Raw genomic sequence first — 26,212 nt, 5'->3', positions numbered from 1 at the left:
TAACACAGTGAGCGCCTGTTACTCGTCCCAGTTTCTGCCAACCTAGCAGTTCGAAAGCAGGTAAAAATGCAAGTAGAAAAATGGGGACCACTACGGTGGGAAGGTAACAGCGTTCGGTGCGCCTTTGGCGTCTAGTCATGCCGGCCACATGACCACGGAGACGTCCTCGGACAAGCGCTGGCTCTTCGGCTTTGAAACGGAGATGAGCACCGGCCCCCAGAGTTGGAAACGACTAGCACACATGTGCGGGGGAACCTTTACCTTTACTATACATATACATATACGTACATATACATAGTCACTGCTGTTGTGTACATAGTTATGGGAGTGGTTTCCATTCGGCGGGAAACCTGAGTGCAATCATTGGCTGCTACTTCCCGGCGGGAGATTCTAAGCCGGGGATTGGTTATGTTTGAATGGAGTTAGTATTTAAGGCAGGGTTCAACGGCTGCTAGCCAGTTGACCCATGTGAGTTCTAATAAACGTTCCTTGTGTGACTTCGCTGTCTCCGCTCGTCATTCCGGACTTAACAGTGGCGACGAAGGTGGGATCGACGGCAGAACAGCGAAAGAACCGCGGAAAGCCGACAAAGTGAAAAGCGGGAGATTTGAACCACAGTCAACCGAGCAGCAAGCAAATTAAAACAACAGAATGGCGCAAGTCGGATCCCTGAAAGAGTTTGACCCTAACTACCCTGAAGACTGGGAAGAATATGTCGGACAAATCGAGGGGTACATGCTGGTCAACGGGATCACCGAGGACAGGAAGAAGGCGGCAGCGCTACTAACTATCAGCAGCACGCCGGTTTACCGGGTGGCTGTCAGCCTGTGCCAACCCCTGCCGGTCTCCAGCGTATCGTACGCCGACCTGTTGGCGAAACTGAGGGTCCACTTCACCCCTAAACGGTCGGAACTGTTCTGGTGGAGGATATTTGAGAAGAGGAACCAGCGGCCGGGCGAATCAATACAACAATTTGTGGCGGCAGTCCGAGAAGCAGCCTTGCGCTGTAAATACGACAATCTCGAGATTCGCATCAGGGACCGAGTGGTTTTGGGGCTGCGAGACGAACAATTGCAAAACCGAATCATCTCGAAGCCCACCGGCAACCTTCAAGAAGTTTTAGACGAGCTACTCACGTACGAGTCTACAGGCAGACGCGACCCCCCCTACAACAGCATGGCCGCCTCAGCCGAAATTAACCAGGAGAGCCATGTGGACGGTGGGGAGGTGGACTACCAGTGGGAAGCCGAGATTGCCGAAGTAGCCAGAAGGTTCGGGAAGATGGCGCCGAGACCGCTACGAGCCGAAGGCACAGATCCGAACAGAAGGCAACCACCACCAGCGCAGCAACGACCCCAGAGGGACAACCCCGCCAGACCTCGAGACCCAGAGACCCGGTGCGGAAGCTGCAGCGGAAATCACCAACGATCGACTTGCCGATTCCGAAACGCCAAATGCTGAGGGTGCGGGAAAACGGGCCACATCCAGGCCATCTGCAGAAGCCGACCGCGCGACAACCGCCTCCACGAGCTCGACGCTTGGGCCTCAGGTGAGGTAACCCCCGAACGGAGTGGCGGAGAGACCCCTAGGCCCAAGGCACGCACTTCCAACCCGGGGACTGGGGCGGGGGTCAACCACGTGGGGATCCCTAGACGAAAATACACCCCTAGAGTCAATCACATTTTGAGGCCTAAATTAAGAATCGAAGTCCAATTGCAAAGTGTCCCTTGCAAAATGGAAGTGGACTCCGGGGCCTCAGTATCTATAATTTCTAGGGACACCCTAAGATACATCGAAACCAGAAGCGGCCAGAAAATTCCCCTTAAACCCACCAAATTACAATTAGCCGACTTCCAGAAATCGCCCATAGAACTAGTGGGAGAGGCTACCATCAACGTTAAATATAAGGGGTTCAGTGGAGTATTAACTATTTTAGTCACCGAGGGCCAGAGAACTAGCCTTGTAGGCCTTAATTGGTTCTCGGCCCTAGGCATTTGGGTGGGGGGAATTAACACCATTCAGAATAAAACCCTAAAATCCGTCTGCGATAATTTCGCAGACGTATTCGACGGATCATTAGGGAGGTACAAGGGACCCCCCATTAATTTTAACTTAGACCCCGAGGTTAGGCCCATCAGGCTTAAGGCCCGGAGGGTGCCTTTCGCCCTCAAACAAAAAATCGAGGCCGAACTAGATAAGCTAGTAGGCCAGGGCGTCTTAGAACCGGTAGAAGGGGGCCTGTGGGAGACACCAATCGTCACACCCCTGAAACCGAATGGGGATGTGAGGATCTGTGCCGACTATAAAGCTACCCTGAACCTCGCTATGAAAAAACATGCTTACCCGGTCCCGACGGTGAAGCAGGTCCTCGCGACGATCCAGGACGGCGCCATTTTCGCCAAGCTCGACTTGGCGCAGGCGTATTTGCAACTTACCGTGTCTAAGGAAGCCGCCGAGGCTCAAACGATAGTTACCCACAAGGGGGCGTTCCGCGTTCACAGACTTCAGTTCGGGATAGCTGCAGCTCCAGGCATCTTCCAGGAGGTGATGGAGAGAACCTTGAAGGGCATTCCAGGTGTATGCCCTTACTTTGACGATGTCCTCATCGCTGGAAAAACTGAGGACATCCTAGCTGAAAGGCTAGAACAGGTACTGGGAAAATTCAGGGAGGCAGGATTGAAATTAAAAAAGGATAAGTGTTGCATAGGGGTAAAATCAACTGAATTTTTAGGGTTTAGAATTGATGCATCTGGCATCCACCCTACAGAAGGAAAAATTAGAGCCATAAAGTTAGCCCCAGAACCCCAGAATAAGGCGGAACTACAAGCTTTCCTTGGCTTAATTAATTTTTATCACACATTCCTGCCTCACAAAGCAGCTATTGCTGAACCCCTCCATAGACTTTTAGATAGGAAGACCCCCTGGCAGTGACAACAAAAACACAGGACCAGCTTCCAAACTTTAAAGGACATCCTGTCTAGCAATTCTACAGTTACTCACTTTATAGAGAACAAACCCATATTCTTAGCGTGTGATGCTTCCCCTTATGGAGTGGGAGCAGTTATTAGCCACATGGATGAGCAAGGGCAACAGAGGCCTATAGCATACTATTCCAGGACCTTAACAAAGGCGGAACGGAATTATGCACAGATTGACAGGGAAGCATTGGCCATAGTGGCAGGCGTAAAAAAGTTCCACGATTATCTGTATGGTAGGGACTTTACTATTTACACTGACCACAAACCCCTGCTAGGGCTATTTACCACCGATAGACAGACTCCACAAATAATGTCGCCCAGGATGCTACGATGGTCAATTTTCCTTTCCGCTTACACTTTTTCAATCAAACACAGGCCGGGCAAGGAGATGGGGCACGCTGACGCCCTCAGCAGGTTACCCCTAGAGGATACAGGTACAGACCCCGCACCTGTGGGACAAATTATGTCCCTACAAGAACTCTCTGAGTGTCCCCTAACTGCCAGGGACATTGCAGCTGCCACCAGGAAGGACCCCATACTCAGCAGAATAGCAGCATGGGTACAAGGTGGGTGGCCTAGCAAAAGCCCTGACCCCAAGTTCACACCATATGTTAGAAGGAAGGACGAACTATCATCACATGTTGGTTGTCTATTGTGGGGCAACAGGGTTGTCATACCAGAGAGGCATAGAAACACAGTAATTGGGGAATTACATGATGGGCACCCAGGAATTGTGCGTATGAAGGCCCTAGCTAGAAGTCACGTATGGTGGCCAGGGTTAGACACAGCCATAGAGGATAAAGTTGCAGGGTGCTACCAGTGTCAGCGTTCCAGACCAGAGCAAGCACACACAACGGTACACAAGTGGGAAGAGGCCAGGAACCCGTGGTCTAGGATACATATTGACTTCGCCGGCCCTTTCCAGGGCCTCACATTCCTTGTAGTAGTAGATAGCTACTCCCGGTGGTTGGAGGTCGTGCCCGTTAAGTCCATGACATCAGCAAAAACCATACAGGTCTTAAGGGGACTCTTTGCCACTCATGGGTTACCTGACGTAATCGTCTCTGACAATGGGCCACAATTCACATCTAATGAATTTCAGGACTTCCTCAAGGCCAACTGGATTAGACACGCGACTTCAGCACCCTTCCACCCTTCCTCTAATGGCTTGGCAGAACGGAACGTCAGAACAACCAAGGACGCCCTCAGACGAATAATCCACGGTGACTGGCATCAGAGACAAGCTCAGTTCCTGCTGGCCCAACACACCACACCATGTGTGGCCACAGGGAAGAGTCCTGCTGAAATGAGGTGGGGCAGGCGATTGATAACAAAATTGGACAGACTACACCCTGACAGACTACCTGCTGAACACGACCCGGTTACCCCAACCAGGTCTCTGAACATTGGGGACATGGTGTGGGCTAGAAATTACGGACAGGGGGACAAATGGGCACAAGGGGTTGTGATAGAGAAAACCGGTCCCTTATCTTATTTAATTGAGGGGGAAGAGAATCAGCTGATTAGGAGACACATCGATCAGTTAAGGAAAAGGGCCCCTGAAGGTGTACAAGCCAACACAGAGAGGGACAACGCTACAACGAACTCTACACCTTCCCCAGCCAAGGGTAACCAAGCGCCAGGGGGGAAAGGGAGGAGAATACATTTCAGGGCAATTGAAGCAAACCCCCAGAATTGTAACGCAAACCCCCAGGAGTGTAACGCAAGGATAGAAATAGCGCCCCCTGACAGCACACCAGGGGCATCCAGTCAACCCAATGTACCCCAACAACAGCAATCACAACAACAGCCCAATCAGGAAACACCACCTGGGCCGTCCACACTCACAACAGGGTCAGAGGAGGTAGTCACCGGTGGAACCGAAGGAACCCCAGCAGTTAGCATGGCCAGCAGATATCCAGTCAGGCAACATAAACCCCCAAGCTATCTGAAGGACTATGTCAAATAGTAATTTCATCCAGGGGGGAAGGGGTGTTGTGTACATAGTTATGGGAGTGGTTTCCATTCGGCGGGAAACCTGAGTGCAATCATTGGCCGCTACTTCCCGGCGGGAGATTCTAAGCCGGGGATTGGTTATGTTTGAATGGAGTTAGTATTTAAGGCAGGGTTCAACGGCTGCTAGCCAGTTGACCCATGTGAGTTCTAATAAACGTTCCTTGTGTGACTTCGCTGTCTCCGCTCGTCATTCCGGACTTAACAACTGCCTTCTTTTGAATTCCGAAATAGTTTGTCTTGCCCCAGAAGCGGAGAATAGCGTAAATACCGTTGTTTTTATTTGCTTTAAAATTGCAATAATTATAATGCTGCTATGGGGATGAGGGAAAACAAAACCCTTGCCACAGAGTTTGATAGAAATATCTAAAACAGATACACGTGTGTGGGTATATGCGTTTAATTACACACAGCTAGGATAATGTCTCCCATTTTACAATGAAGGGAAATCATTTTGAAATAACAGGTGCTCCTCTCTTTTCCCCCCATCATAACATTGAATGTTCTAAATAAGCAGCAAGGAAGCTGAGATTATGTTTTACCAGATATTGACTTTTCAGAGAGGAAAAAAAAAGAAGAGAGACCAAACAGGAAGCTGACAGCTTAATTCTTCTCTTGGAAAACTGCAGCTGATGCCTGAAGTTTTCCATGTTTTTTTTTCCATAGAGAACGGTATACTAGAAGGGTCTCCTGCCTGAGCAAAGGGGTAGACTAGAAGACCTCCAAGGGCCCTTCCAACTCTATTATTCTTATTCTAAGCCAGATTCACTTAACAGCCATGCTACTAACTTAACAAGCGCAGTGATTCACTTAATGACTGGGGCAAAAAAAGGTCGTAATACGCCTCAAGACCCGCTTGACAAATGTCTCACTTAGCAACAGAAATTTTGGAGTGCAGTTTACGGTCATAAGTCGAGCACTACCTATAGAATTAGCTCACCTGGGTATGTTTTCCTGTCTGGGCTGATGAAACCCCATGCAGATGGCTCATTATTGTCAATTTTCCTGGCAAAGAGAATACAGGTAATCCTCAACTTACGCTCGTTCGTTTAGTGACCGTCCAAAGTTACAACGGCCCTGAAAAAAGGGACTTACGACCATTTTCACATTTGCAGTCCTTGCACGGCAGCATCCCCACGATCCTGTGATCAAAATCCAGATGCTTGGCAGCTGCTGGGTCCTCAGGGCGTGTGTTCCCTTTTTGCGACCTTCTGACAAGCAAAGTCAATGGGGGAAGCCAGATCCACTTAACAACGGGGTTACTAAGTTCACGACTGCAGTGATTCACCTAACCACTGTGGCAAGCAAGGTCATAACATGGGGAAAAGTTCACTTAATAACTGTTCTCGCTGAGCAACAGAAATTTTGGGAGCCATTATGGTCCTAAGTGGAGAATTCCCTGTGTCCCCCTCCCCCTCCCCCGCCCTTCCCCTTCGCACAAATGCCTTCACAGTGGCTTTTCTTGTGGTCTCCTCTCCCCAACAGTACCGAGTCGGGCAGCTTTACACCATCAGTAAGCACAGCCATCAGGAGAGCGACCGAGGAGAAGGGGTGGAAGTGATGAAAAACGAGCCCCACGAGGACCCCGTCCATGGGCCCGGCCAGTTCACCGAGAAGCGAGTCCACCTGTCCAGGTGAGGGTGCTCCAGCCACGTTTCGAGGGCTGGTTTCCGGGCTCTCTTCTTCCTCTCTGCTGCGGGCAACTTTGCTCAAGGGGCATCAGGCCGTTCCTTGCGTTAGCCCTGCAAGGCAGGTTAGGCGTTTCTTAATGTATACCTGGGAGAGGAAGGAGGTGTGCTATGTGTGTTCTGTTTATGGAGCAACGCAACACATTGTGTTGATGTAGGGCAGGGGTGTCAAACTCAATTTCATGGAGGGCCGCATCAGCATTGCGGTCGCCCTCAGGGGGCCGGGTGGGTGTGGCCAGGGTGGGCGTGGCCTACTGGGTGGGCGTGGCCAGAGTGCATATGGCCTACTGGGTGGGCGTGGCCAGCTCTACATCATTGGCATCAAGGGTGCCTATGGGGGCCTGGGCAGGAGTGGGACAGATCTGAGGGTCTCTGGCAGGAGGAGGGTCTCTGGGCCAGGGCCAAGGCAGTGGGGGCCATTCACTCACTGTTTCCATGATGGCTTCGCGGGCCGCATGAAACCACTTCGCGGGCCGGATCCGGCCCCCGGGCCTTGTGTTTGACATGTCTGATGTAGGGAAAGCAGTGAGTTGAGGAGGGGTCACCCTATGAGGTGGATGGGCAAGATTTGCCTTGCCTTGCCTTGCCTTGCCTTGCCTTGCCTTGCCTTGCCTTGCCTTGCCTTGCCTTGCCTTGCCTTGCCTTGCCTTGCCTTGCCTTGCCTTGCCTTGCCTTGCCTTGCCTTGCCTTGCCTTGCCTTGCCTTGCCTTGCCTTGCCTTGCCTTGCCTTGCCATTGGATCTGTTTCCTTTGCTGCCTTTCCATTATATTTAAACCCTTCTTTCCTTATTCTCTTTCCCTTCCCCTTCCCTCTTTCCCTTTTCCATTTTCTTTCCTCTTTCCCCTCCTCCGTCCCTTTCCTTTTCCCTTTCCCTCCCTCCTTTCCCTCTCCCTCCTTCCCCTTCCCTTTCTTTTCCCTTCCCTTCTTCCTCTCCCGCTTCCTCCTTCCCTTCCCTTTTCCTACTTCTTTTCCTGCAGCCAATTGCTGCCCGCCTGTGGTTCGTCTCCACCAAGCCTCCTTCAACTTAACGCTCTTGTCTTTCAGCCTTAGCAATGGTGGGATGTTGACCTTTGGAAATGCTACTATCGTTTGCAGAAAATAAAATAATAAAATAAAATAGTTCTGAGACACTACCAATAAGCAGCCCTGGGGGTGAAGGTTGCCTAGTGCACCTTAATTCACCTTATAGACTTTCTCCCAAGACTGAATCTCTGCTACTAACCACCATTCTTCTTCTCTACTCTCCAACTGATGCAGAGTGTGCTTTTCTCCAATATCCAGTTGTTATCTGCTTTCCAATTAACCTGTCACGAAATCTGACAATTGCTCCAGGTTGGATTTTGCAGGATTCTAGCCTGTTAAATATTCCGCCAACTATCTGTTTCCTCATTCCTTTCTACCATCTCTCTGCGTTGCAGCTCTCATGCAAATCTGCACATTTTGCAGAACGAGTAAATTGTTTCAGGAGAGGCTCGCTGGACAGGGGGGCGAGCTCCCCATTGCCAGAGATCTTGGACCCGTAGCTCGGCTGGATGGGGTTCATCACCCAGACCTTCTCCCCTCTTTTCACGTTGGGCAGACTACTAGGACCATCAGCACTAGCAGAGTCGTCTAAGTTGGTTTGGAGATAACCGGCTGTTCGCGGATGGTTTATGTGGGCGTCAGACCTGCCACAATTTAAACCTCTAAGCAGAAACGATCCTTGGCTCCATTTGTTGAGGAAGGCATAGTTTTATTAGAAGTTGAGTGTAATGCAGGAATGCAAAGCCAGAGCTGAGAATTGCATGCCATTTCTGACAAGTGGCTGTCCACTTTCTTCTTGAAAGCTTCCAGGGATGAAGCACCCACAACTTCTGAAGGCAATCTGCTCCATTGGTTGATTGTTCTCACTGTCAGGAAATTTCTCCTTATTTCTAGGTTGAATCTCTCTTTGATTCGTTTCCATCCATTGTTCCTTGTCCAGCCTTCGGGTGCTTTGGAAAACAGATTGGCCTCCCTCTCCTTTGTGGCAGCCCCTCAAATATTGGAATACTGTCATCGTGTCACCCCTGGTCCTTCTCTTCACTAGACTAGCCATGCCCAGTTCTTGCACGCTTAAAAACATCCATGTTTAACCAAGAATAAGCCTGAAATGATATCCAGGGCAAACCAAGGACTGAATGTTTTATGCTAACTAGCTAGAAGGCTGAAAAGTTCTGCTTTTCCCACCACTAAGAAGGAACCATTCATTTTGGAGATGGGAGGATGACATCCTGGTAGGACACTGAACTGCATTTACATATGCTGTCTTATCATCATCCTCTCAGTGTCTCATGATAGTCACTGAGGAAAAAATCCTTGGTTCTATCCTAAGTATCTCATAGGAAAGTTTTCTTGTTGGGTACCTAGAGAACTTCCATCACTACAGAATGTGGACAAATAATCAGGCAAAACATAGAGCAACTTCTGTGTTCCGTCTGGCCCACTCATCTCTTTGGTGCAGGAAATTAGAATAATCCCTAAATGATATTGCCCTACTTTCTGGTTGAAGTCCACCAGGAAGGCGAAGAAGCCACCCTTCCATCTAAGTAATTGGACACATTGTCAACATTTCTCTTACTCTCAAGAACATATGTTTCTTCTGCTGTGGGGTTGCAAGAGGTTCTCCTAGATTTGAATATGTGAGATTGGTGCCTTCCTATCCTAAGCTAGATCTTCCTTCTTCTGTAAGATAACATTTCTGGCATTAGAAAAGCTCATTTCTAATTTCTTAGTTTTCTTTCTCTGGGGAAAACATATTCAGTTCCTTCCACTTTTTCTGACAGACCTTGTTTTATGGACCTCTGGCCATTTCTGAATTTTCTTCCTTTTCTTGATAACCTTCTTTGAAAGGATATCTTCTTAGAAAGGAACCTTCTTCAAAGAAGAGGGGGTCAACCTATTCTCCAGAAGGCAGGACAAGAAGCAACGGATGGAAAATAACCAAGGAGAGAAGCAACCTAGAACTAAGGAGAAGTTTCTTAACAGTGAGAACAATTGACCAGTGGAACGGCTTACCTTCGGAAGTTGTGGGTGCTCCCATCACTGGAGGCTTTTAAGAAGAGAGTGGACAGCCACTTGTCTGGAATGGTAGGGTTCCTGCTTGAGCAGAGGGTTGGACTAGAAGACCTCCAAAGTCCCGTCCAGCTCTTGTTATTCTGTTATTCCTAATGCACCCTGAACTGAATGAACATTTACTACACAGCAGAAGATTCATTGGTGACATCTTCAGTTGTTCCTTATACACTTGTCTCCTCAGATCAGACCCTCTTCCAGGCTTTTGCAGCTTCATTATGTCCTGAGGGCGATCTCGTGATAGCATTTGTGTGTTGCCCTTATATTTCCCCCAAATTGTCTAGGACTGGGAAATCTTTCAAAGACCATGATGACTTGGACGTAACTAGATGAGTTTTTGAAATTTCACAAGAATTGGTTCTCTCTTAAAATTCTGACCTTTTTTTTACCTCAAATAAAAATGTTAATTTCTTTAATTTTAATTTAATTCAAAGGAATGAGGCCAGTCTTTTGAAGGATACCAAACATTTTCTGTTCTTCAGTTGTAGCAGCTGGACAGGGAATGTGCTCAAAATAAATACATGTCTCTTCCTGCCCCTCCTAAGCTGTTGCTTCCTACCTCTTGCAGGTTTTATTTGCATTCTGGATAACAGAGTTGAAAGAGACCTCGGAGGTCTTCTAGTCTGGCCCCCTGCTCAAGCAGGAGACCATATACTATTATGGACAAATGGTTGTCCAGTCTCTTCTTAAAAATCTCCAGTGTTGGAGCCCCCACAACTTCCGAAGGCAAGCTGTTCCATTGATTAATTGTTCTCACTGTCAGAAAATTTCTCCTTAGTTCTAACTGGTTCTCTCCTTGATGAGTTTCCATCCATTGTTTCTTGTCTTGCCTTCTAGTGCTTTGGAAAACAGGCTGTCCCTCTCTTCTTTGTGGCAGCCCCTCGAATATAGGAACATTGCTATCGCATCATCCCTAGTCCTCTTTTTCATTAAAGTAGACCTACCTAATTCCTGCAACCATTCTTCATATGTTTTAGCCTCCAGTCCCCTAATCATCTTTGTTGTTCTTCTCTCTACTCTTTCTAGAATCTCAATTGTTCAATTTCCTCCTTTGGCCCTACGGTGGCTCAGTGGGTTAGGACGCTGAGCTTGTCGATCTGAAGGTTGGCAGTTTGGCGGGTCGAATCCCGAGTGCCGCGTAACAGAGTGAGTGCCTGTTACTCGTCCCAGCTTCTGCCAACCTAGCAGTTTGAAAGCATGTAAAAATGCAAGTAGAAAAATAGGGACCACTACGGTGGGAAGGTAACAGCGTTCCGTGCGCCTTTGGTGTCTAGTCATGCCGGCCACATGACCATGGAGACATTCTCGGACAAGCGCCGGCTCTTCGGCTTTGAAACGGAGATGAGCACCGGCCCCTAGAGTCGGAAACGACTAGCACGCATGTGCGGGGGAACCTTTACCTTTACCTTTAACTTAGAGAGAGCAACTGTAGATGCAGCCAAATCCCTTGATTTATTGACTGGATGTGGTCATAACAATCTGCTTTTCCTCCCCCATTAGCCAGCCTTGGCTTGAACCTTCTCAAGGAGATGTCATCCTTGAAAGCACTAAGCATTCGCAGCAGATAAGGAAGAAAAATGATTCCTTCTGGGCCCTCATTTATACTTTCAACTGCTCTGTTTCCACTCTTCTTCCTCTCTCTGTTTCTGGCTGCAAGCCCTAGATCAATAATCTTTTACTTTCCAGGAAAGGTTGTTTGAGCTAATTGACTCAATGAAGTTGACAACAATGGCTGGGTCAAGATCAGCCTTCTTTCTATGATCTGGGGAGGGGACTCTTTTTCGATCATACGGAAGGAGCCCCACTAACCCAACAGTGGGACCTCTTGTCGTGATGGGGGAGCCTGTTTCTGACAACCACTGTGGGAGAAAGGGGGCCTCTTGAACCTTCCCTAGGAGCTTCAGGGAAAAGTTATTCATGATGGGAAGTCTCTGGGTAACTTTACCAGCTCTTCATTCTGATGACTGCTGCTATTATGTTTGCAAGCTCAGCACCATACAGGGGTGACAGCTCCCATCCTCCTGCTGTATGGGATCCTTGTCCACCCAACTACAGGATTATCAAGTTGGTGAAGTTTGTGCCAACAACTGCGGACTGACAGTTCCTTCTTCAGCTCTCTCTTTCAGCAATGAATGAGGAATGAGAGGATGGTTGTCTCCTGAACCTCCTTCCATATATGGCTTCTAGATACCCTGAGGCTTTGTTGTTCTTGGGAAAGGAGCAGAGGGTCTTACTGTTAACCTCCTTCCATGTTGTGTCTTCTAGATTGTCCTGAGGCTGCTTTGTTCTTGGGAAATGAGTGGAGGGTCTTCTTGTTAACCTCCTTCCATGTTAGTGTCTTCTAGAAGTCCCGAGGCTTTGTTGTTCTTAGGAAATGAGTGGAGGGTCTTCTTGTTAACCTCCTTCCATGTTGTGTCTTCTAGAAGTCCTGAGGCTTTGTTGTTCTTAGGAAATGAGCGGAGGGTCTTCCCCTTAACCTCATTCCTTGTTCTAGAATGCTGCTCGTAATCAAAGCCAAGCCCTGCCCATGAATGAAGAAGAGTGCACTGCCTGGGTGGGGAGGAGGATCCCTAACCAGTTGACCATAGCTATTGCCTGAAGTGATAGTCATTGCTGCTTCCCCCTCCCCCCTTGAGGCATCGTGTAGCACCGGGCTCTGATTGTTATCCTTGGGTGACCCTGAATCCATGCCACGTCCCAACTCATAGGAAGCAGGGCTCTGCAGCCTATCTTGGACCAAGCTGGGCATCCCTCTTATCAAGTTTTGATTTATTCCCATCCTCTTTTTCAATAGCCACCCCTGTCATTTCATATTAACTCCCTCCCAGTTCCAAATGCACAATGCCTGCAAGGTTCAGTTGGGCTAAATCCATTTAAATGCAGGCTCTCGAACCTGCAATTGAATTTAAGATTAGCCTGTCAGTCTCTCTTTCTGTTTACCTTTGTCCTTTCCTCCCAGCTTACAGGGATATAAGCAGATTTTACCTTGCAATTGCATTTGAGCTGAAGCCCCAAGCATTTCTCCCAGCTGGTTTTAAACTCAGCTTCCCAATTTTTGGCTGGTTTGCTTGATGACCTGGAATATGAGCCCCTGGTTTCCTCACTCACACCCCACCAGCATGGATCTGTCTCTTTGCAAGACCCATCAAAACCAGTTGGCCATCGCTAGAGCTGTCCATGTGGGGAACAGTTGTATTTTTAGACTGTGTTCTCACGACTCTTCTCCTAAGGGAATTCTATTTATAGAGGACAAAACTGAACAGGAATAATTGACTGATAGGAAAAAGGAGCTCATTTCTCCCTGTTAAAATCCAGCTGGCAGGTGACACCACAGCAAAGCAGAAACTTTCTGAAATGGAGCCCTTCAATGTGGCAGCTGCCAGTGGAGAATTTCAGCCATTTTCACTTGGCATTGCTTTGGAAGCCCCTAGTCAACATTGGCTGATCTCAGATAGCTAAAGCAGGCTTGACTAATTTCCAATAGGAAGAAGGATGAATGGGAAGAGACCTGCAGAACCCCTTGTTAGAAAAATCGGTGTCTTGAAATATAAAGTTGCTATGGCAAAGGCAGACAGGATCATCAAAGAAGGATCAATTCCTAGCAGCCTGGTCACATCCCCAGAGGTGAAGGAACTAGATCAGATGTCACAAGCTCAGCCCTACAGAAGAGATGCCCGTGAAGAGGCATCTCAGCTCAGCCCTACAGAAGAGATGCCCATGAAAAGGCATCTCAGCTCAGTCCTGCGGAAGAGATGCCCGTGAAGAGGCATCTCAGCTCAGTCCTGCAGAAGAGATGCCCATGAAAAGGCATCTCAGCTCAGTCCTGCAGAAGAGATGCCCGTGAAGAGGCATCTCAGCTCAGTCCTGCGGAAGAGATGCCCGTGAAGAGGCATCTCAGCTCAGCCTTACGGAAGAGATGCCCGTGAAGAGGTATCTCAGCTCAGTCCTGCGGAAGAGATGCCCGTGAAGAGGCATCTCAGCTCAGCCCTATGGAAGAGATGCCCGTGAAGAGGCATCTCAGCTCAGCCCTATGGAAGAGATGCCTGTGAAGAGGCATCTCAGCTCAGTCCTGCGGAAGAGATGCCCGTGAAGAGGCATCTCAGCTCAGTCCTGCGGAAGAAATGCCCGTGAAGAGGCATCTCAGCTCAGCCCTACGGAGGAGATGCCCGTGAAGAGGCATCTCAGCTCAGTCCTGCGGAAGAGATGCCCGTTGAAAAGGCATCTCAGCTCAGCCCTGCGGAAGAGATGCCCGTTGAAAAGGCATCTCAGCTCAGTCCTGCGGAAGAGATGCCCGTGAAGAGGCATCTCAGCTCAGTCCTGCAGAAGAGATGCCCATGAAAAGGCATCTCAGCTCAGTCCTGCAGAAGAGATGCCCGTGAAGAGGCATCTCAGCTCAGTCCTGCGGAAGAGATGCCCGTGAAGAGGCATCTCAGCTCAGCCTTACGGAAGAGATGCCCGTGAAGAGGTATCTCAGCTCAGTCCTGCGGAAGAGATGCCCGTGAAGAGGCATCTCAGCTCAGCCCTATGGAAGAGATGCCCGTGAAGAGGCATCTCAGCTCAGCCCTATGGAAGAGATGCCTGTGAAGAGGCATCTCAGCTCAGTCCTGCGGAAGAGATGCCCGTGAAGAGGCATCTCAGCTCAGTCCTGCGGAAGAAATACCCGTGAAGAGGCATCTCAGCTCAGCCCTACGGAGGAGATGCCCGTGAAGAGGCATCTCAGCTCAGTCCTGCGGAAGAGATGCCCGTTGAAAAGGCATCTCAGCTCAGCCCTGCGGAAGAGATGCCCGTTGAAAAGGCATCTCAGCTCAGCCCTATGGAGGAGATGCCCGTGAAGAGGCATCTCAGCTCAGTCCTGCGGAAGAGATGCCCGTGAAGAGGCATCTCAGCTCAGTCCTGCGGAAGAGATGCCCGTGAAGAGGCATCTCAGCTCAGTCCTGCAGAAGAGATGCCCATGAAAAGGCATCTCAGCTCAGTCCTGCAGAAGAGATGCCCGTGAAGAGGCATCTCAGCTCAGTCCTGCGGAAGAGATGCCCGTGAAGAGGCATCTCAGCTCAGCCTTACGGAAGAGATGCCCGTGAAGAGGCATCTCAGCTCAGTCCTGCGGAAGAGATGCCCGTGAAGAGGCATCTCAGCTCAGCCCTGCGGAAGAGATGCCCGTGAAGAGGCATCTCAGCTCAGCCCTGCGGAAGAGATGCCCGTGAAGAGGCATCTCAGCTCAGCCCTACAGAGGAGATGCCCGTGAAGAGGCATCTCAGCTCAGTCCTGCAGAAGAGATGCCCGTGAAGAGGCATCTCAGCTCAGTCCTGCGAAAGAGATGCCCGTGAAGAGGCATCTCAGCTCAGCCCTACGGAGGAGATGCCCGTGAAGAGGCATCTCAGCTCAGTCCTGCAGAAGAGATGCCCGTGAAGAGGCATCTCAGCTCAGCCCTGCAGAAGAGATGCCCGTGAAGAGGCATCTCAGCTCAGCCCTGCGGAAGAGATGCCCGTGAAGAGGCATCTCAGCTCAGTCCTACGGAAGAGATGCCCGTGAAGAGGCATCTCAGCTCAGTCCTGCGGAAGAGATGCCTGTGAAGAGGCATCTCAGCTCAGTCCTGCAGAAGAGATGCATGGAGGAAGACCCAAGAGGGTGGTGGGTTCACGGATTGTTATCTGGCAGGGTTCGTTCCAGGCAACGTTTGGAAAGAGGAAGTGGGAGAAGCAGAGTGTCCTTTTTTTCTGGATGACCAAGTAGAATCTTTTGGGGGGGGCAGGTGTCCTTGGTGCTCCCTCCTTTTTGTTGTTTTCTTGCAGATGTTTCATTACCCAAATTAAGTAACATCATCAGCACAGGCTTTTCTTGGTTCCTCGCCTACCATCTGTCACCCAAGAACATCTCCCCGGATGGGACAACCAGGAAGTCCAAGAGATGCAAAGTTTTAAAAAAGAATCTTCAAAGAGGTTAATGGCAGATATTGTTGTCAGGAAAACTGCATAGAAATGTTCATGAGGTCATCAGGAAAACCATGCATTATCTTCCCTTTCATGCTTAAGGTGGAACTAAACTTCACCATCTCCTGATGATTGACCCAAAGTCACCCATCCAGTTTTCATGCCTTAGGCAGGACTAGAACTTAAAATCTCCTGGACTGGCCCAAAGTCACCCAGCCAGCTTTCATGGTTAAAGCAGGACTAGAACTCACAGTCTCCTGGTGATTGTCTCAAAGTCACCAAGCTGGTTTTTCATGCCTAAAACTGGACTAGCACTCATAGTCTCCCATTCCTAGCCTGGTGCCTTAACCCCTAGGCCAGACTACCTCTCAGTGATACTGGAAGTGAAAGTTGGACTTTAAAGAAGCAGGATAAGAAGAATATTGATGCTTTGACCTGTGGTGGTGGAGAAGACTCCTGAGAAGACCAGGGACAACCAAGAAAACAAACAAATGGTCCATTGAACAAATCAACCCAGAGTTCTCACTCAAGGCACAAATGACCAGGCTCAAATGGTCAGACTCTGGATATTATGCAGGCATTAATGTGGAGATGTGAAGGAAAGAGGAGAAGAGGATGACCAGCAGGAAGATGGACAGACTCAGTTACCGTGGCAATGAGTTGGAAGACCTTCACTGTTGGAAGACTAGGTTGGGGGCAGATTTTCCTAGAGAAATTCTATATGGTTGCTAAGAGTCTACGCTGACTTGATGGCACGTAATCAATCAATGAAGCTTTTACCTTTGCCTTTTTTTTTGAAAGAGGAAAGAGAAATTCCCTAAAATAAGTACCTTAAGCAGATCAGATGTCCAACAGCCCTTGTGTAGGAACGAACCACTTAGATCGGGGTCACCAACTATATATAATATTTATTGACGGGTGTATAAACCAATAGTTCAAAAATAAGTCTAGGTATGAAAATGAAGATGCTCGAGCCTTCTGGTGTAACATTGCCTTCCTAAGCCATGTGGCAGCCCCCCCACACACACTCTTTTGAGTAGAACAGCCTGTTTCTGTTCATCTGTTCTATTTCTAACAGTGAGATTTCCTTATATCTTAGCTCTAACTGACTGTGAGAATTAACTTCAACATCAGAGGCTTAACTCATCTATTTTATACTTCTGCAGTTAGGGAGAGGGGGAAATAGGAAAAAACTGGGCAGCTCTAATTTGGTAAATTTGCTCCTCCAGAAGCTACAAAAATAAAAGTGGAATAAAACGGAGTTGGTGGTCTATTTACATTGTTGGTCAACATTTTGTCCATCTTCTTGACTTGACATGGAGGTAAATCTTGGTTGTTGAGACTTTTGTCCTCTTCTTCGTGAACTGGCTTACTTGGTAGAAGGTCATGGCTTAAAACCATAGGATTGGAAGGAATATGAAGATCTTCTCCTCCAACCTTCTGCCCATGGCAGGAATCCTCAGGCCATTCCACATAAATGGCTGCCCAACCTTTGCTTGAAGACCTCCAGTGACAGCTCCTGTGAGTACAGGGGACAGGCTATTCCATTGCTCGTGAACTCTCATCACCATGACATTTCTTCCTATTCCCAGTTTGGTTCTTCCTCTGTAAAATGTCCACCCAATGGTCCTTGTCCTATGCTCAGGCATTATGGAGAATAAATCCATACCCTCTTCCCTGTGACACCCCTTTATGGATTGGAAGACTTTCATGTCTACCCTTAGTTCTCTCTTCTTTAGATGAAACATCCACAGCAACATTAATCGTTCTTCATCAGTCTTAATCAGTGAATCCCTCAGCGTAGCATTTGTTCTTCTCTGAACTGTTTCCAGTTCCTCGGCACCCTTCTTGACTTGTTCAATCTCTACTGCAGGCAAGAAGTAAGCCATAGACCTACAGAAGATGATCCACTCCTATTTTCTGCTTTAGAGTTTAATTTTAGGCATTTTCCTCTCCCCAATCCAACAGATTCTTCTCTTGTTGGCTTTAAGGGCATTTGATCTCTGTTAACATCATGGTTCTCGCCAGTCTGGAGATCACTGGTTCCTGCCTCGGCAGCTTTTTTTAAAAAAATGTTAATATTTAATATATTGTAATATATTAAATACTACTATGTTACTAAAAGGGACGCGGTGGCTCAGTGGGTTAGGACGCTGAGCTTGTCGATCAGAAGGTCGGCAGTTTGGCGGGTCGAATCCCGAGTTCCGCGTAGCAGAGTGAGCGCCTGTTACTCGTCCCAGCTTCTGCCAACCTAGCAGTTCGAAAGCACGTAAAAATGCAAGTAGAAAAATAGGGACCACTACGGTGGGAAGGTAACAGCGTTCCGTGTGCCTTTGGCGTCTAGTCATGCCGGCCACATGACCACGGAGACGTCCTCGGACAAGCGCTGGCTCTTCAGCTTTGAAACGGAGATGAGCACTGGCCCCTAGAGTCGGGAACGACTAGCACGCATGTGCGGGGGAACCTTTACTTTTACCTTACTATGTTACTATAGAGCTAATTTGGGTTAATTTGGGATATATCTTAATAATTTGGAGACTTGAACGTAGACTTTAGTTTGGGGTTTGATTTCCATTTAGCCTTGTGCTCTGTTCTTCTGCAGCAAGTTGCCTAGCTGGGCTCGTGCAGTAACACCACGAATCTTCTATATCACCGAGAAAGCCTGGAACTATTACCCCTATACCATCACAGGTAAGGAGGAAACTCTAATGACATGAGAATGACCTTGGCAGACAGGAGAGAGAGCTACAAACTGGACAATTGTGGTGTAAAAGGTATCTCAGCCCCCCAAAAGAAGGAGTGGGAAGCATTCATGAGCTGTGGTGGCTCAGTGGTTAGAATGCAGTATTGCAGGCTAATTCTGCCCACTGCCAGCAGTTCGAGTCTCACTGGGCTCAAGGTTGACTCAGCCTTCCATCCTTCTGAGGTGGGTAAAATGAGGACCCAGATTGTTGGGGGCAAAAGGCACAACTCTCAAAGCCATCCTGTATTACAGTTCTCAAATAGTATGTACATCCATCATGCCAGTTGTCTCTGCGGGATGTGGTCAAAAATGTCAAATTGTCAATGGTGCAATCAAAGCCAAAGCTCCATCTTTTAGAAATGGGCACGGCTTCAACCACTCCATTGTGGCTATCATCTTGACTTTTTTCTGACCACATCTTGGAGGCATCCCTGTCTTACACACTATAAATTGTGTCGGCAATCTGCAATGGTTGACACCAGCTGACACAATTACGGCTTCATTTGATGTATAAACCCAGTTTGTGGATTAGGGTAAAGTTCAGAAATCCAAAAAGGAATTTTGCAATCCTCACAGCCCCCGCATCCCATGCCTAAACTTCAATAGCAATTTTCGCTGGTTTTTGTTGGGGACAGGGTGTTTACCCCCCCCCCCTCTTTAACCAACCCAGACTGGGCCAACAACCAATCCACTCTGCCACTAATGTATCACCAATCATATCCCCCTGCGCTTGGGAGTCCATATTTTTTTTAAAAAAAAATCTCCAATTTCTATCCCGAGTGAAAATGTTGAGTGAACTCAATCTTTCGGTCCTTTGCAAATTGCTCCATCCTTAAAAGATCCCTTACCAAGTCTTTGGAGATCTTAGATGTAAGGCAAGCTACTCCCTTGGTCTTTTATTTAGCAGCAATTGGAGTTTCCTGCTAAATTTGGGTACAAGAAGCATGTGATTCCCCTTACAGCTTTGAAGCTTACTCAAACACCCTCATGCCTACACCGGGTTACAAAGTGAGTAGATTTAGTTGCCCAGAAAATGTGTAATGGATAACTCTTCCTTCTCTCCAACCTCAGCTTTGTCTCTTTCTCTGTCTCCCTTTTGCTAACTTGGGATATCTGGAATTATCTCACAATGGATGCAGAGTACACAGTAAGTACTAAGGTGCCTCCCTACTTTCGGTACTTCTCTAGCAGAATAGAAGAGAGAACTCAAGAACACCATGAGTAACTTCAAGGCTGCAGTGGGGTCCTTGGTGCACTCTGAGATGGGTTGTTTTCTGGCGGACGCTTCATAAATCAACTAGGAAACATCATCAGTGCTCGAAGGGAGAGGGGTTTGATCACTTTGGATATAGCAGTGGTTGCCCTGTCAGTGGGCATCTTCTTGGTGGTTCCATGATTAGTCTGTTGTTTGTTCTTTGTTTGTTTGAGTTGCAGACTAGTCTTTGCAAAAAGGGAACATCTGGAGGGCTTCTGCATTTTCCAGGAAGGGCACAAAAAACTCAGAGGAACCGCACAGTCCAATGTCTTGAGGCATAAAGGAAGAACTGGGTTTCTAGCCATCATGGTTTCAGATTTAATACTTGAAGATTTGCAGATGGTTCCCAGAAGTTATAAGAGTGGCAGGATGAGCTTTTTCTGCAGGTTCCGGTTTTCATGAACTATGTGAAAGAAAGAAAAGTTTAAACCCCATCATTTTCTTTTCGTTTCTTGGTGCAGAGTGGCTTGGTTCATATCCATAGCTTTATGGACAGCAAAGTGTAAATGGGATCTTATGTGGATGGTTAATAGATGAGAGACAGTTTGGTCTAGTGGTTAAGACAACAGGCTAGAAAGTGGGAGACTGTGAGTTCAAGTCCCACCTTATCTGTGAAAGCCAGCTGGGTGACTTTGGGCCAATCACCAGGAGACTGTGAGTTCTAGTCCTGCCTTAGCCATGAAAGCCAGCTAGGTGACTTTGGACCAATCACCAGGAGACTGTGAGTTCTAGTCCTGCCTTAGCCATGAAAGCCAGCTAGGTGACTTTGGGCCAATCACCAGGAGACTGTGAGTTCTAGTCCTGCCTTAACCATGAAAGCCAGCTAGGTGACTTTGGGCCAATCACCAGGAGACTGTGAGTTCTAGTCCTGCCTTAGCCATGAAAACCAACTGGGTGACCTTAGGCCAATCCCTCTTTCTCAGTTCAACCCACCTCACAGAGTTTTTGTTGTGGGGAAAATAAGAGGAGGAAAGTGTTTTGGCTATGTTTTCTGCCTTGAGTTATGTGTAAAAAATAATAAAGGCAGGATATAAATACAAAATCTATAAAAATGATTGTCTGCTTCTTTTCCAGCACAATCCTTTCATTCATCCTCTGGGCCTTCTCACATTCTCCATTTCTCTTTCCTTTCACAGTGCTCATTTCTGCCCAAATTTTCTATCTACATAGAGACCAAGTATGAAGATAATTGTGGAAATAGCACCAACGTGAGTACAACCCATACAGAATTAGAAACAGTGCCCCATTTCATCCTGTGCAGTTATTTTCCAGGGAGAATGAAGACATGGTGAGAGTTATCCATGCAATGAATTGGTGACCAAATTTTAGCTTGGACAGCCCCATCAGGGGAATTTCACCCCTGGCTGAGGAATCCTGGAGTTGACATTCTACACATCTTCCAAGTTGGCATGGTTGAGAAACGCTGCATTAAATTATCCTCTCTCCCTGGGAAGTTGCATCTGGGCTTGTTTGTGGGAAGAGACCACGAGGAACAATGGAGTGCCACTTGCAAAGATTCCATTCAGCTGATGAGATGAGCAGAGTCAAGGCGAGGTAGCCTCCATGACACTTGCCACTATCAGGGACTTGGGCAAGAGAGCAGAGAATCTGAAGAGGCCTTGTGATTCAGAGGAACATGAGGGTGTCAATAATAGAGTAACAGACTTGATAGAAGCTGGAGTATTACAGAATACAGAATAGCAGAGTTGGAAGAGACCTTGAAGGTCTTCTAATCCAACCTCTTGCTTAAGAAGGAAACCCTCTACAATTCTGGACAAATGGTTGTCCAATTCCTTTTTGAAAACCTCCAGTAATGGAGCACCCATAACTTCTGAAGGCAAGCCATTCCACTGGTTCTCACTGTCAGGAAATTTCTCCTTAGCTCTATGTTGGTTCTCTCCTTGATTAATTTCCATCCTTGGCTTCTTGTCTTGCCTTCTGGTGCTATGGAGAATCACCTGAAGGCAGGACAAGAAGCAACGGATGGAAACTAATGACAAGCCAAGGAAGATACCAGTATGTGTTGTAGCTTAGACAACCCCACCTGAGTTTACCATCCCTCATTAGCTAAGAATCTATGTTTTCTCTCACTGGCAAGCTGACTGGCGTTGTTTTTCCCTCTTGCTCTCACAGATCTTTCCCAGTGAAAAAATCTTGGGAGACCATGAAGTGATGTTCTTGGACATTGCTTTTGATGAAATCCCAGAGCGCTACTACAGCAGCTTAGAGGTAACAGCCCATTGGGCAGGCTAACCGTGCATGGTTGGTGGGTGGCTTTGGCTTCTCCAACCCAACTTCTCATTCCTGTAATGGTGTGTAGGAAGGACCTTGGGAGACAGGAGGAAGGACTTCACATTGTTCTACTTTTGCAGTCTGGGGCAACCTCTGTCCCATTTGTAGTGTTAGATCATGGCACTCTGCAAATTGGTCACTTGGACACCTACTTGCTGCTGGGGTTGCAATGATACTGCTTTCAGGTGCTTGGTGGACAGAGTCTCCTGAGGATCAAAATATAAATCCCAAGTGGGATCTTCTATCTCTCTTTGGAAAAGAGTATAAGACTTGCAAGATTGATACCAGCCTTGGGAGGCAGTCCAGGAAAAAAGAAAAAAGCACAGCCAGTGGGGTTAATTCTACAGATAGTCCGTGACTTACAACCTTTCATTTAGTGACCGTTCAAGGTTACAATGGCACTGAAAAAAGTGGCTTATGACCATTTTTCACACTTATGACTGTTGCAGTATCCCCCATGGTCATGTGATCAACATTCTTCTTTTTTTTTTTTTTTGCTATATAGGATCTCCGGTCCTTCAGCTCAGTTAAGACGGGTCGCGGGCCACTCCTGGAGGGCTGGCGGGAACAGACACAGCCCATCATGTGCTCCTACAAACTGGTGACGGTCAAATTTGAAGTCTGGGGGCTGCAAACACGGGTAGAACAATTTGTCCATAAGGTGAGATTGTACTTTTGTCTACAAAGAGGCCTGCAGAGAAGTCTGATGGCTGGAGATTGATGTGCTGCAATAGCCAAAAAGCCAATGACGACTTGGCCTACATCAATGGAGGGACAGTTTCAAGGTCACACAAAGTGTCAGTACCGCTTTATATCACACTAGTGAGGCCACACTTGGAATACTGCGTCCAGGTGTGGTCACCGTGAAACAAAAAAGATACTGAGACCCTAGAAAGAGTGCAAAGAAGAACAACCAAAATGACCAGGGGTCTGGAGTCTGAATCATATAATGAACAGTTAAGGGAACTAGGTATGATCAGTCTATCAAAGAAACGGACTGGGGGAATATGACAGCTGTCTTCCAATACTTGGAACTGTCACAGAGAAGAGGGGATTGACTTATTATCCAAAGTAGGACAAGAAGGAATGGTGGGAAGCTTCTTAAAGATAGATCCAAACTAGAAGTAAGGAGAAAGGTCCTGGCAGTAAGAACAAATAATCAGCGGAACAGCTTACCTCCTGGAATTGTGGGTGCTCTGTTGCTTAGAGGTTTTCAAAAATAGACTGGACAACCATTTGACTGGGATGGTATGAAGTCTCCTAGCTTGAGCAGGGAATTGGACTAGAAGACTGCTGAGATCTCTTCGAGCCCTATGATTCCACAGTATCTTCTGTGTTGGAGGACTACTTCTGCAGTGAAGGGGAGGAACTATCCCAGAATGAAAGAATCCTTGTTGACTGATCTGAGAGAAGCTATATTGTTGTTGTTGTTGTTCTTAGGACAATGGCTTTCCTGATTATGAACTGAGAAGGGTAAGAGATGCTTTGTGACTTGGTGACAAGGTTTCATGTGGGATAGGGCTGCCCTTTCAGTACCTTGGATAGCTCCTTAGAGCTCAAATCCTCCTTGGGAACAGACTAACACGGAGCTCTTCAAACTTGGCCCTTTTATAACTTGTGGACTTCAACTCCCAGAATCCTCAGCCAGTGTGAAGTCCACAAGTCATAAAAGGGCCATCTTTCAAGACCCCTGGACTAACAAAATAACAAAGTTGCAAGGGATCATGAAAGTTTGCTAGTATCTAACCCCCTGCTCAAGGCAGGAGCCCTATACCATCTTAGTCAAATGGTTGTCCAGTCTCTTCTTAAAAACCTCCAGTGGTGGAGCACCAAAACTTCTGGAGGCAAGCCGTTCCACTGATTAATTGTTCTCACTGTCAGAAAATTTCTCCTTAGTTCTAGGTTGTATCTCTCTAATGAACTTCTACCCATTACATCTTGTCCTGACCTCGGGTGCTTTGGAGAATAAGTCAATAAGAGCCTTGGTGGAGCAGTGGGCTAATGCCTCCTTAAGTAACACCAGCTGCCTGCAATTAGTGCAGGTTCGCATCCCACCAGGCTCAAGGTTGACTCAGCCTTCCATCCTTCCGAGGTAGGTAAAATGAGGGCCCAGAATGTTGGGGGCAATTAAGCTGACTTTGTAATAATGCCGCTTGGTGTGTGTGTGTGTGAAAGCCCTAATAAGCAGGCATATACATAGAATGAAGGCTACTGCTAAGCTTGTAAGCCGCCCTGAGTCTTCGGAGAAGGGCGGGATATAAATGGAATTAAAATAAAAAATAAAATAAAAATAAATACCCTCTTCTCTGTGGTAGCCCCTCAAATATTGGAAGACAGTTATCATGTCCCCCTTAATCCTTCTCTTCAATAGGCTAGACATAGCTAGCTTCCTCAACTGTTCATCATATGGTTTAGCCTCCAGGCCCTTCATCATCTTTGTTGCTCTTCTCTGCACACAAATATTCTTCTCTTTTGTTCTTGGCACACAAAAAAACAAGTAGTTCTTTTTTGAAATTTCATTCATAGGAAGCTATCTTAGGAGAGAATGATCCTGGGTTTTTTTAAAAAAAACAGGAAAATCAATACAGAACAATAATCCCCGTCTGTTTGTTTTAAACTCAGTCTGTGTTTGGGTTTGATGCTTCCGTCGGTCTTCCTCCATAAAATGGCCATGTTTGGTTTCTGCAGCCAAGAATGGCAGTGTTGCTTGGATTACAACTCTCCGTCTTGACCCACTTGGCTGGGCTTGAGAGATGCTCAGAGTTGTGGTTCTTGACATCCGGTTGGCTGCAATTACCCACAGCAAAACAAGGTAGAAAATGTTGAATTTTATGCTGCAGTTTAGAAGAGTGCTTTGCATTGCTTCGGATTTTGGGAGGAAAACACCACATGCCTCCCGCCTCCGAAGCGAAGTAGGGAAATTGTTTCATAGTGCCACAAATAGCATCAGGCAAACTTTACAGAAAATCAGAAAAGGTCAGCACATGCTGTCAGCCCTTGGAGCTAGGTCAAATCAAGTAACAGGGAATCCAGTAATGCTTTATATCAGGGGTGTCCAACCTTGGAAACTTTTAAGACTTGTGGACTTCAGCTCTCAGAATTCCCCAGCCAGTTATACATCTCCCCAAGGGCTACAATGGCAGGAGCAGTGTAAAGGAAGGGACTTCTAGTCCAAACTCTTGCTCAAACAGGAGATCCTATAACATTCTGGGCAAATGGCTTCCAGTCTCTTGAAAAACCTCCAGTGATGGAGCACCCACAACTTCTGAAGGCAACCCATTCCACTGATAAATTGTTCTCACTGTTAGTTCTAGGGTTGGCTCTCTCCTTGATGAATTTCCATATGTTACTTCTTGTCCTGCCTTTGGGTGGTTTGCAGAATAGGTTGACCCCCATCTTCTTTGTGAAAGTCCTTCAAATATTGGAAGGCTGCTATCCTGTCATCCCTAATCCTTCTCTTCCCTTAGACTAGACATCCCCAGTTCCTGTTCTTTGAAATCATCTTTGTTGATCTTCCCCAGCACTCCTTCTAAAGCCTCATCTTCTTTTTTTGTAATGTGATGACCAAACCTGGATGCCATATTCCAAGGGTGGTCTTACCAAAACAGTGTAAAGCAGTACTAACACTTTGCGTGATCTTGATACTGTCCTTTTGTTGATGCAACCTAGGCTTTTGCGGGCAGCTGCAGCAAACTGCTGGCTCGTATTTATTTATGGGGGTGGAAGTGCTGTGTGGAATTTGCTTGGACGTTCCCTGCAATGCCAGTAACATGATTTTGGGTTTCAGGTTATTCGAGATATTTTACTCATCGGACATCGCCAAGCCTTCGCCTGGGTGGATGAGTGGTGTGGTATGTAAGACCCTGGGGTCCATGCCGGAGGAGGGAGGGAGGAAGGGATGAGAGCCCATGTGGACAGTTGCCTTGATCTTCCTTTTCCGTGGGAATGTGCCTTTCCTCACTTGTCCCATGTCCAACGCTAGAGTTGACAGTTTTACTTCGGACCCTATCATTCAACCATGAACCCATGTTGAATGTATGTACTATTGCCTTCAACAGTGCAGCCGATCAACCACCCTCTGTTTCTTGGTGCATAATCCAGACGTTTGTGAGTTTGGTTTTTATCACAGTCTACCCAGTAATCCCATGGGAAAAGCTGTGACCGGTTATATTAATTTCCCCATTTCTGCGGACACGACGAGATGGTTGAAAGCAATTGATCAA

General features: G+C 47.4%; 1 protein-coding gene across 1 annotated transcript in view; it reads left to right on the top strand.

The window, feature by feature from the left end:
• Positions 1-26,212, top strand: part of LOC308674254 (cytoplasmic phosphatidylinositol transfer protein 1-like) — a gene marked incomplete at both ends in the record, with an annotated part of 49,870 nt that overhangs the window by 12,605 nt on the left and 11,053 nt on the right. Inside the window, 7 exons of the mRNA XM_081338591.1 lie at positions 6,477-6,625; positions 18,302-18,390; positions 19,582-19,589; positions 20,834-20,905; positions 21,831-21,926; positions 22,495-22,650; positions 25,777-25,840. Coding sequence (XP_081194717.1) covers positions 6,477-6,625; positions 18,302-18,390; positions 19,582-19,589; positions 20,834-20,905; positions 21,831-21,926; positions 22,495-22,650; positions 25,777-25,840 — 634 coding nt within the window. The remainder of the gene's footprint in view (positions 1-6,476; positions 6,626-18,301; positions 18,391-19,581; positions 19,590-20,833; positions 20,906-21,830; positions 21,927-22,494; positions 22,651-25,776; positions 25,841-26,212) is intronic.

This window comes from Vipera berus (genome assembly GCF_964194415.1).
Source record: "Vipera berus genome assembly, chromosome: 13".
NCBI lineage: Eukaryota > Metazoa > Chordata > Lepidosauria > Squamata > Viperidae > Vipera > Vipera berus.
Note: the sequence above shows the minus strand (reverse complement) of the source record. Positions and strands in the feature narration are given on the sequence as shown.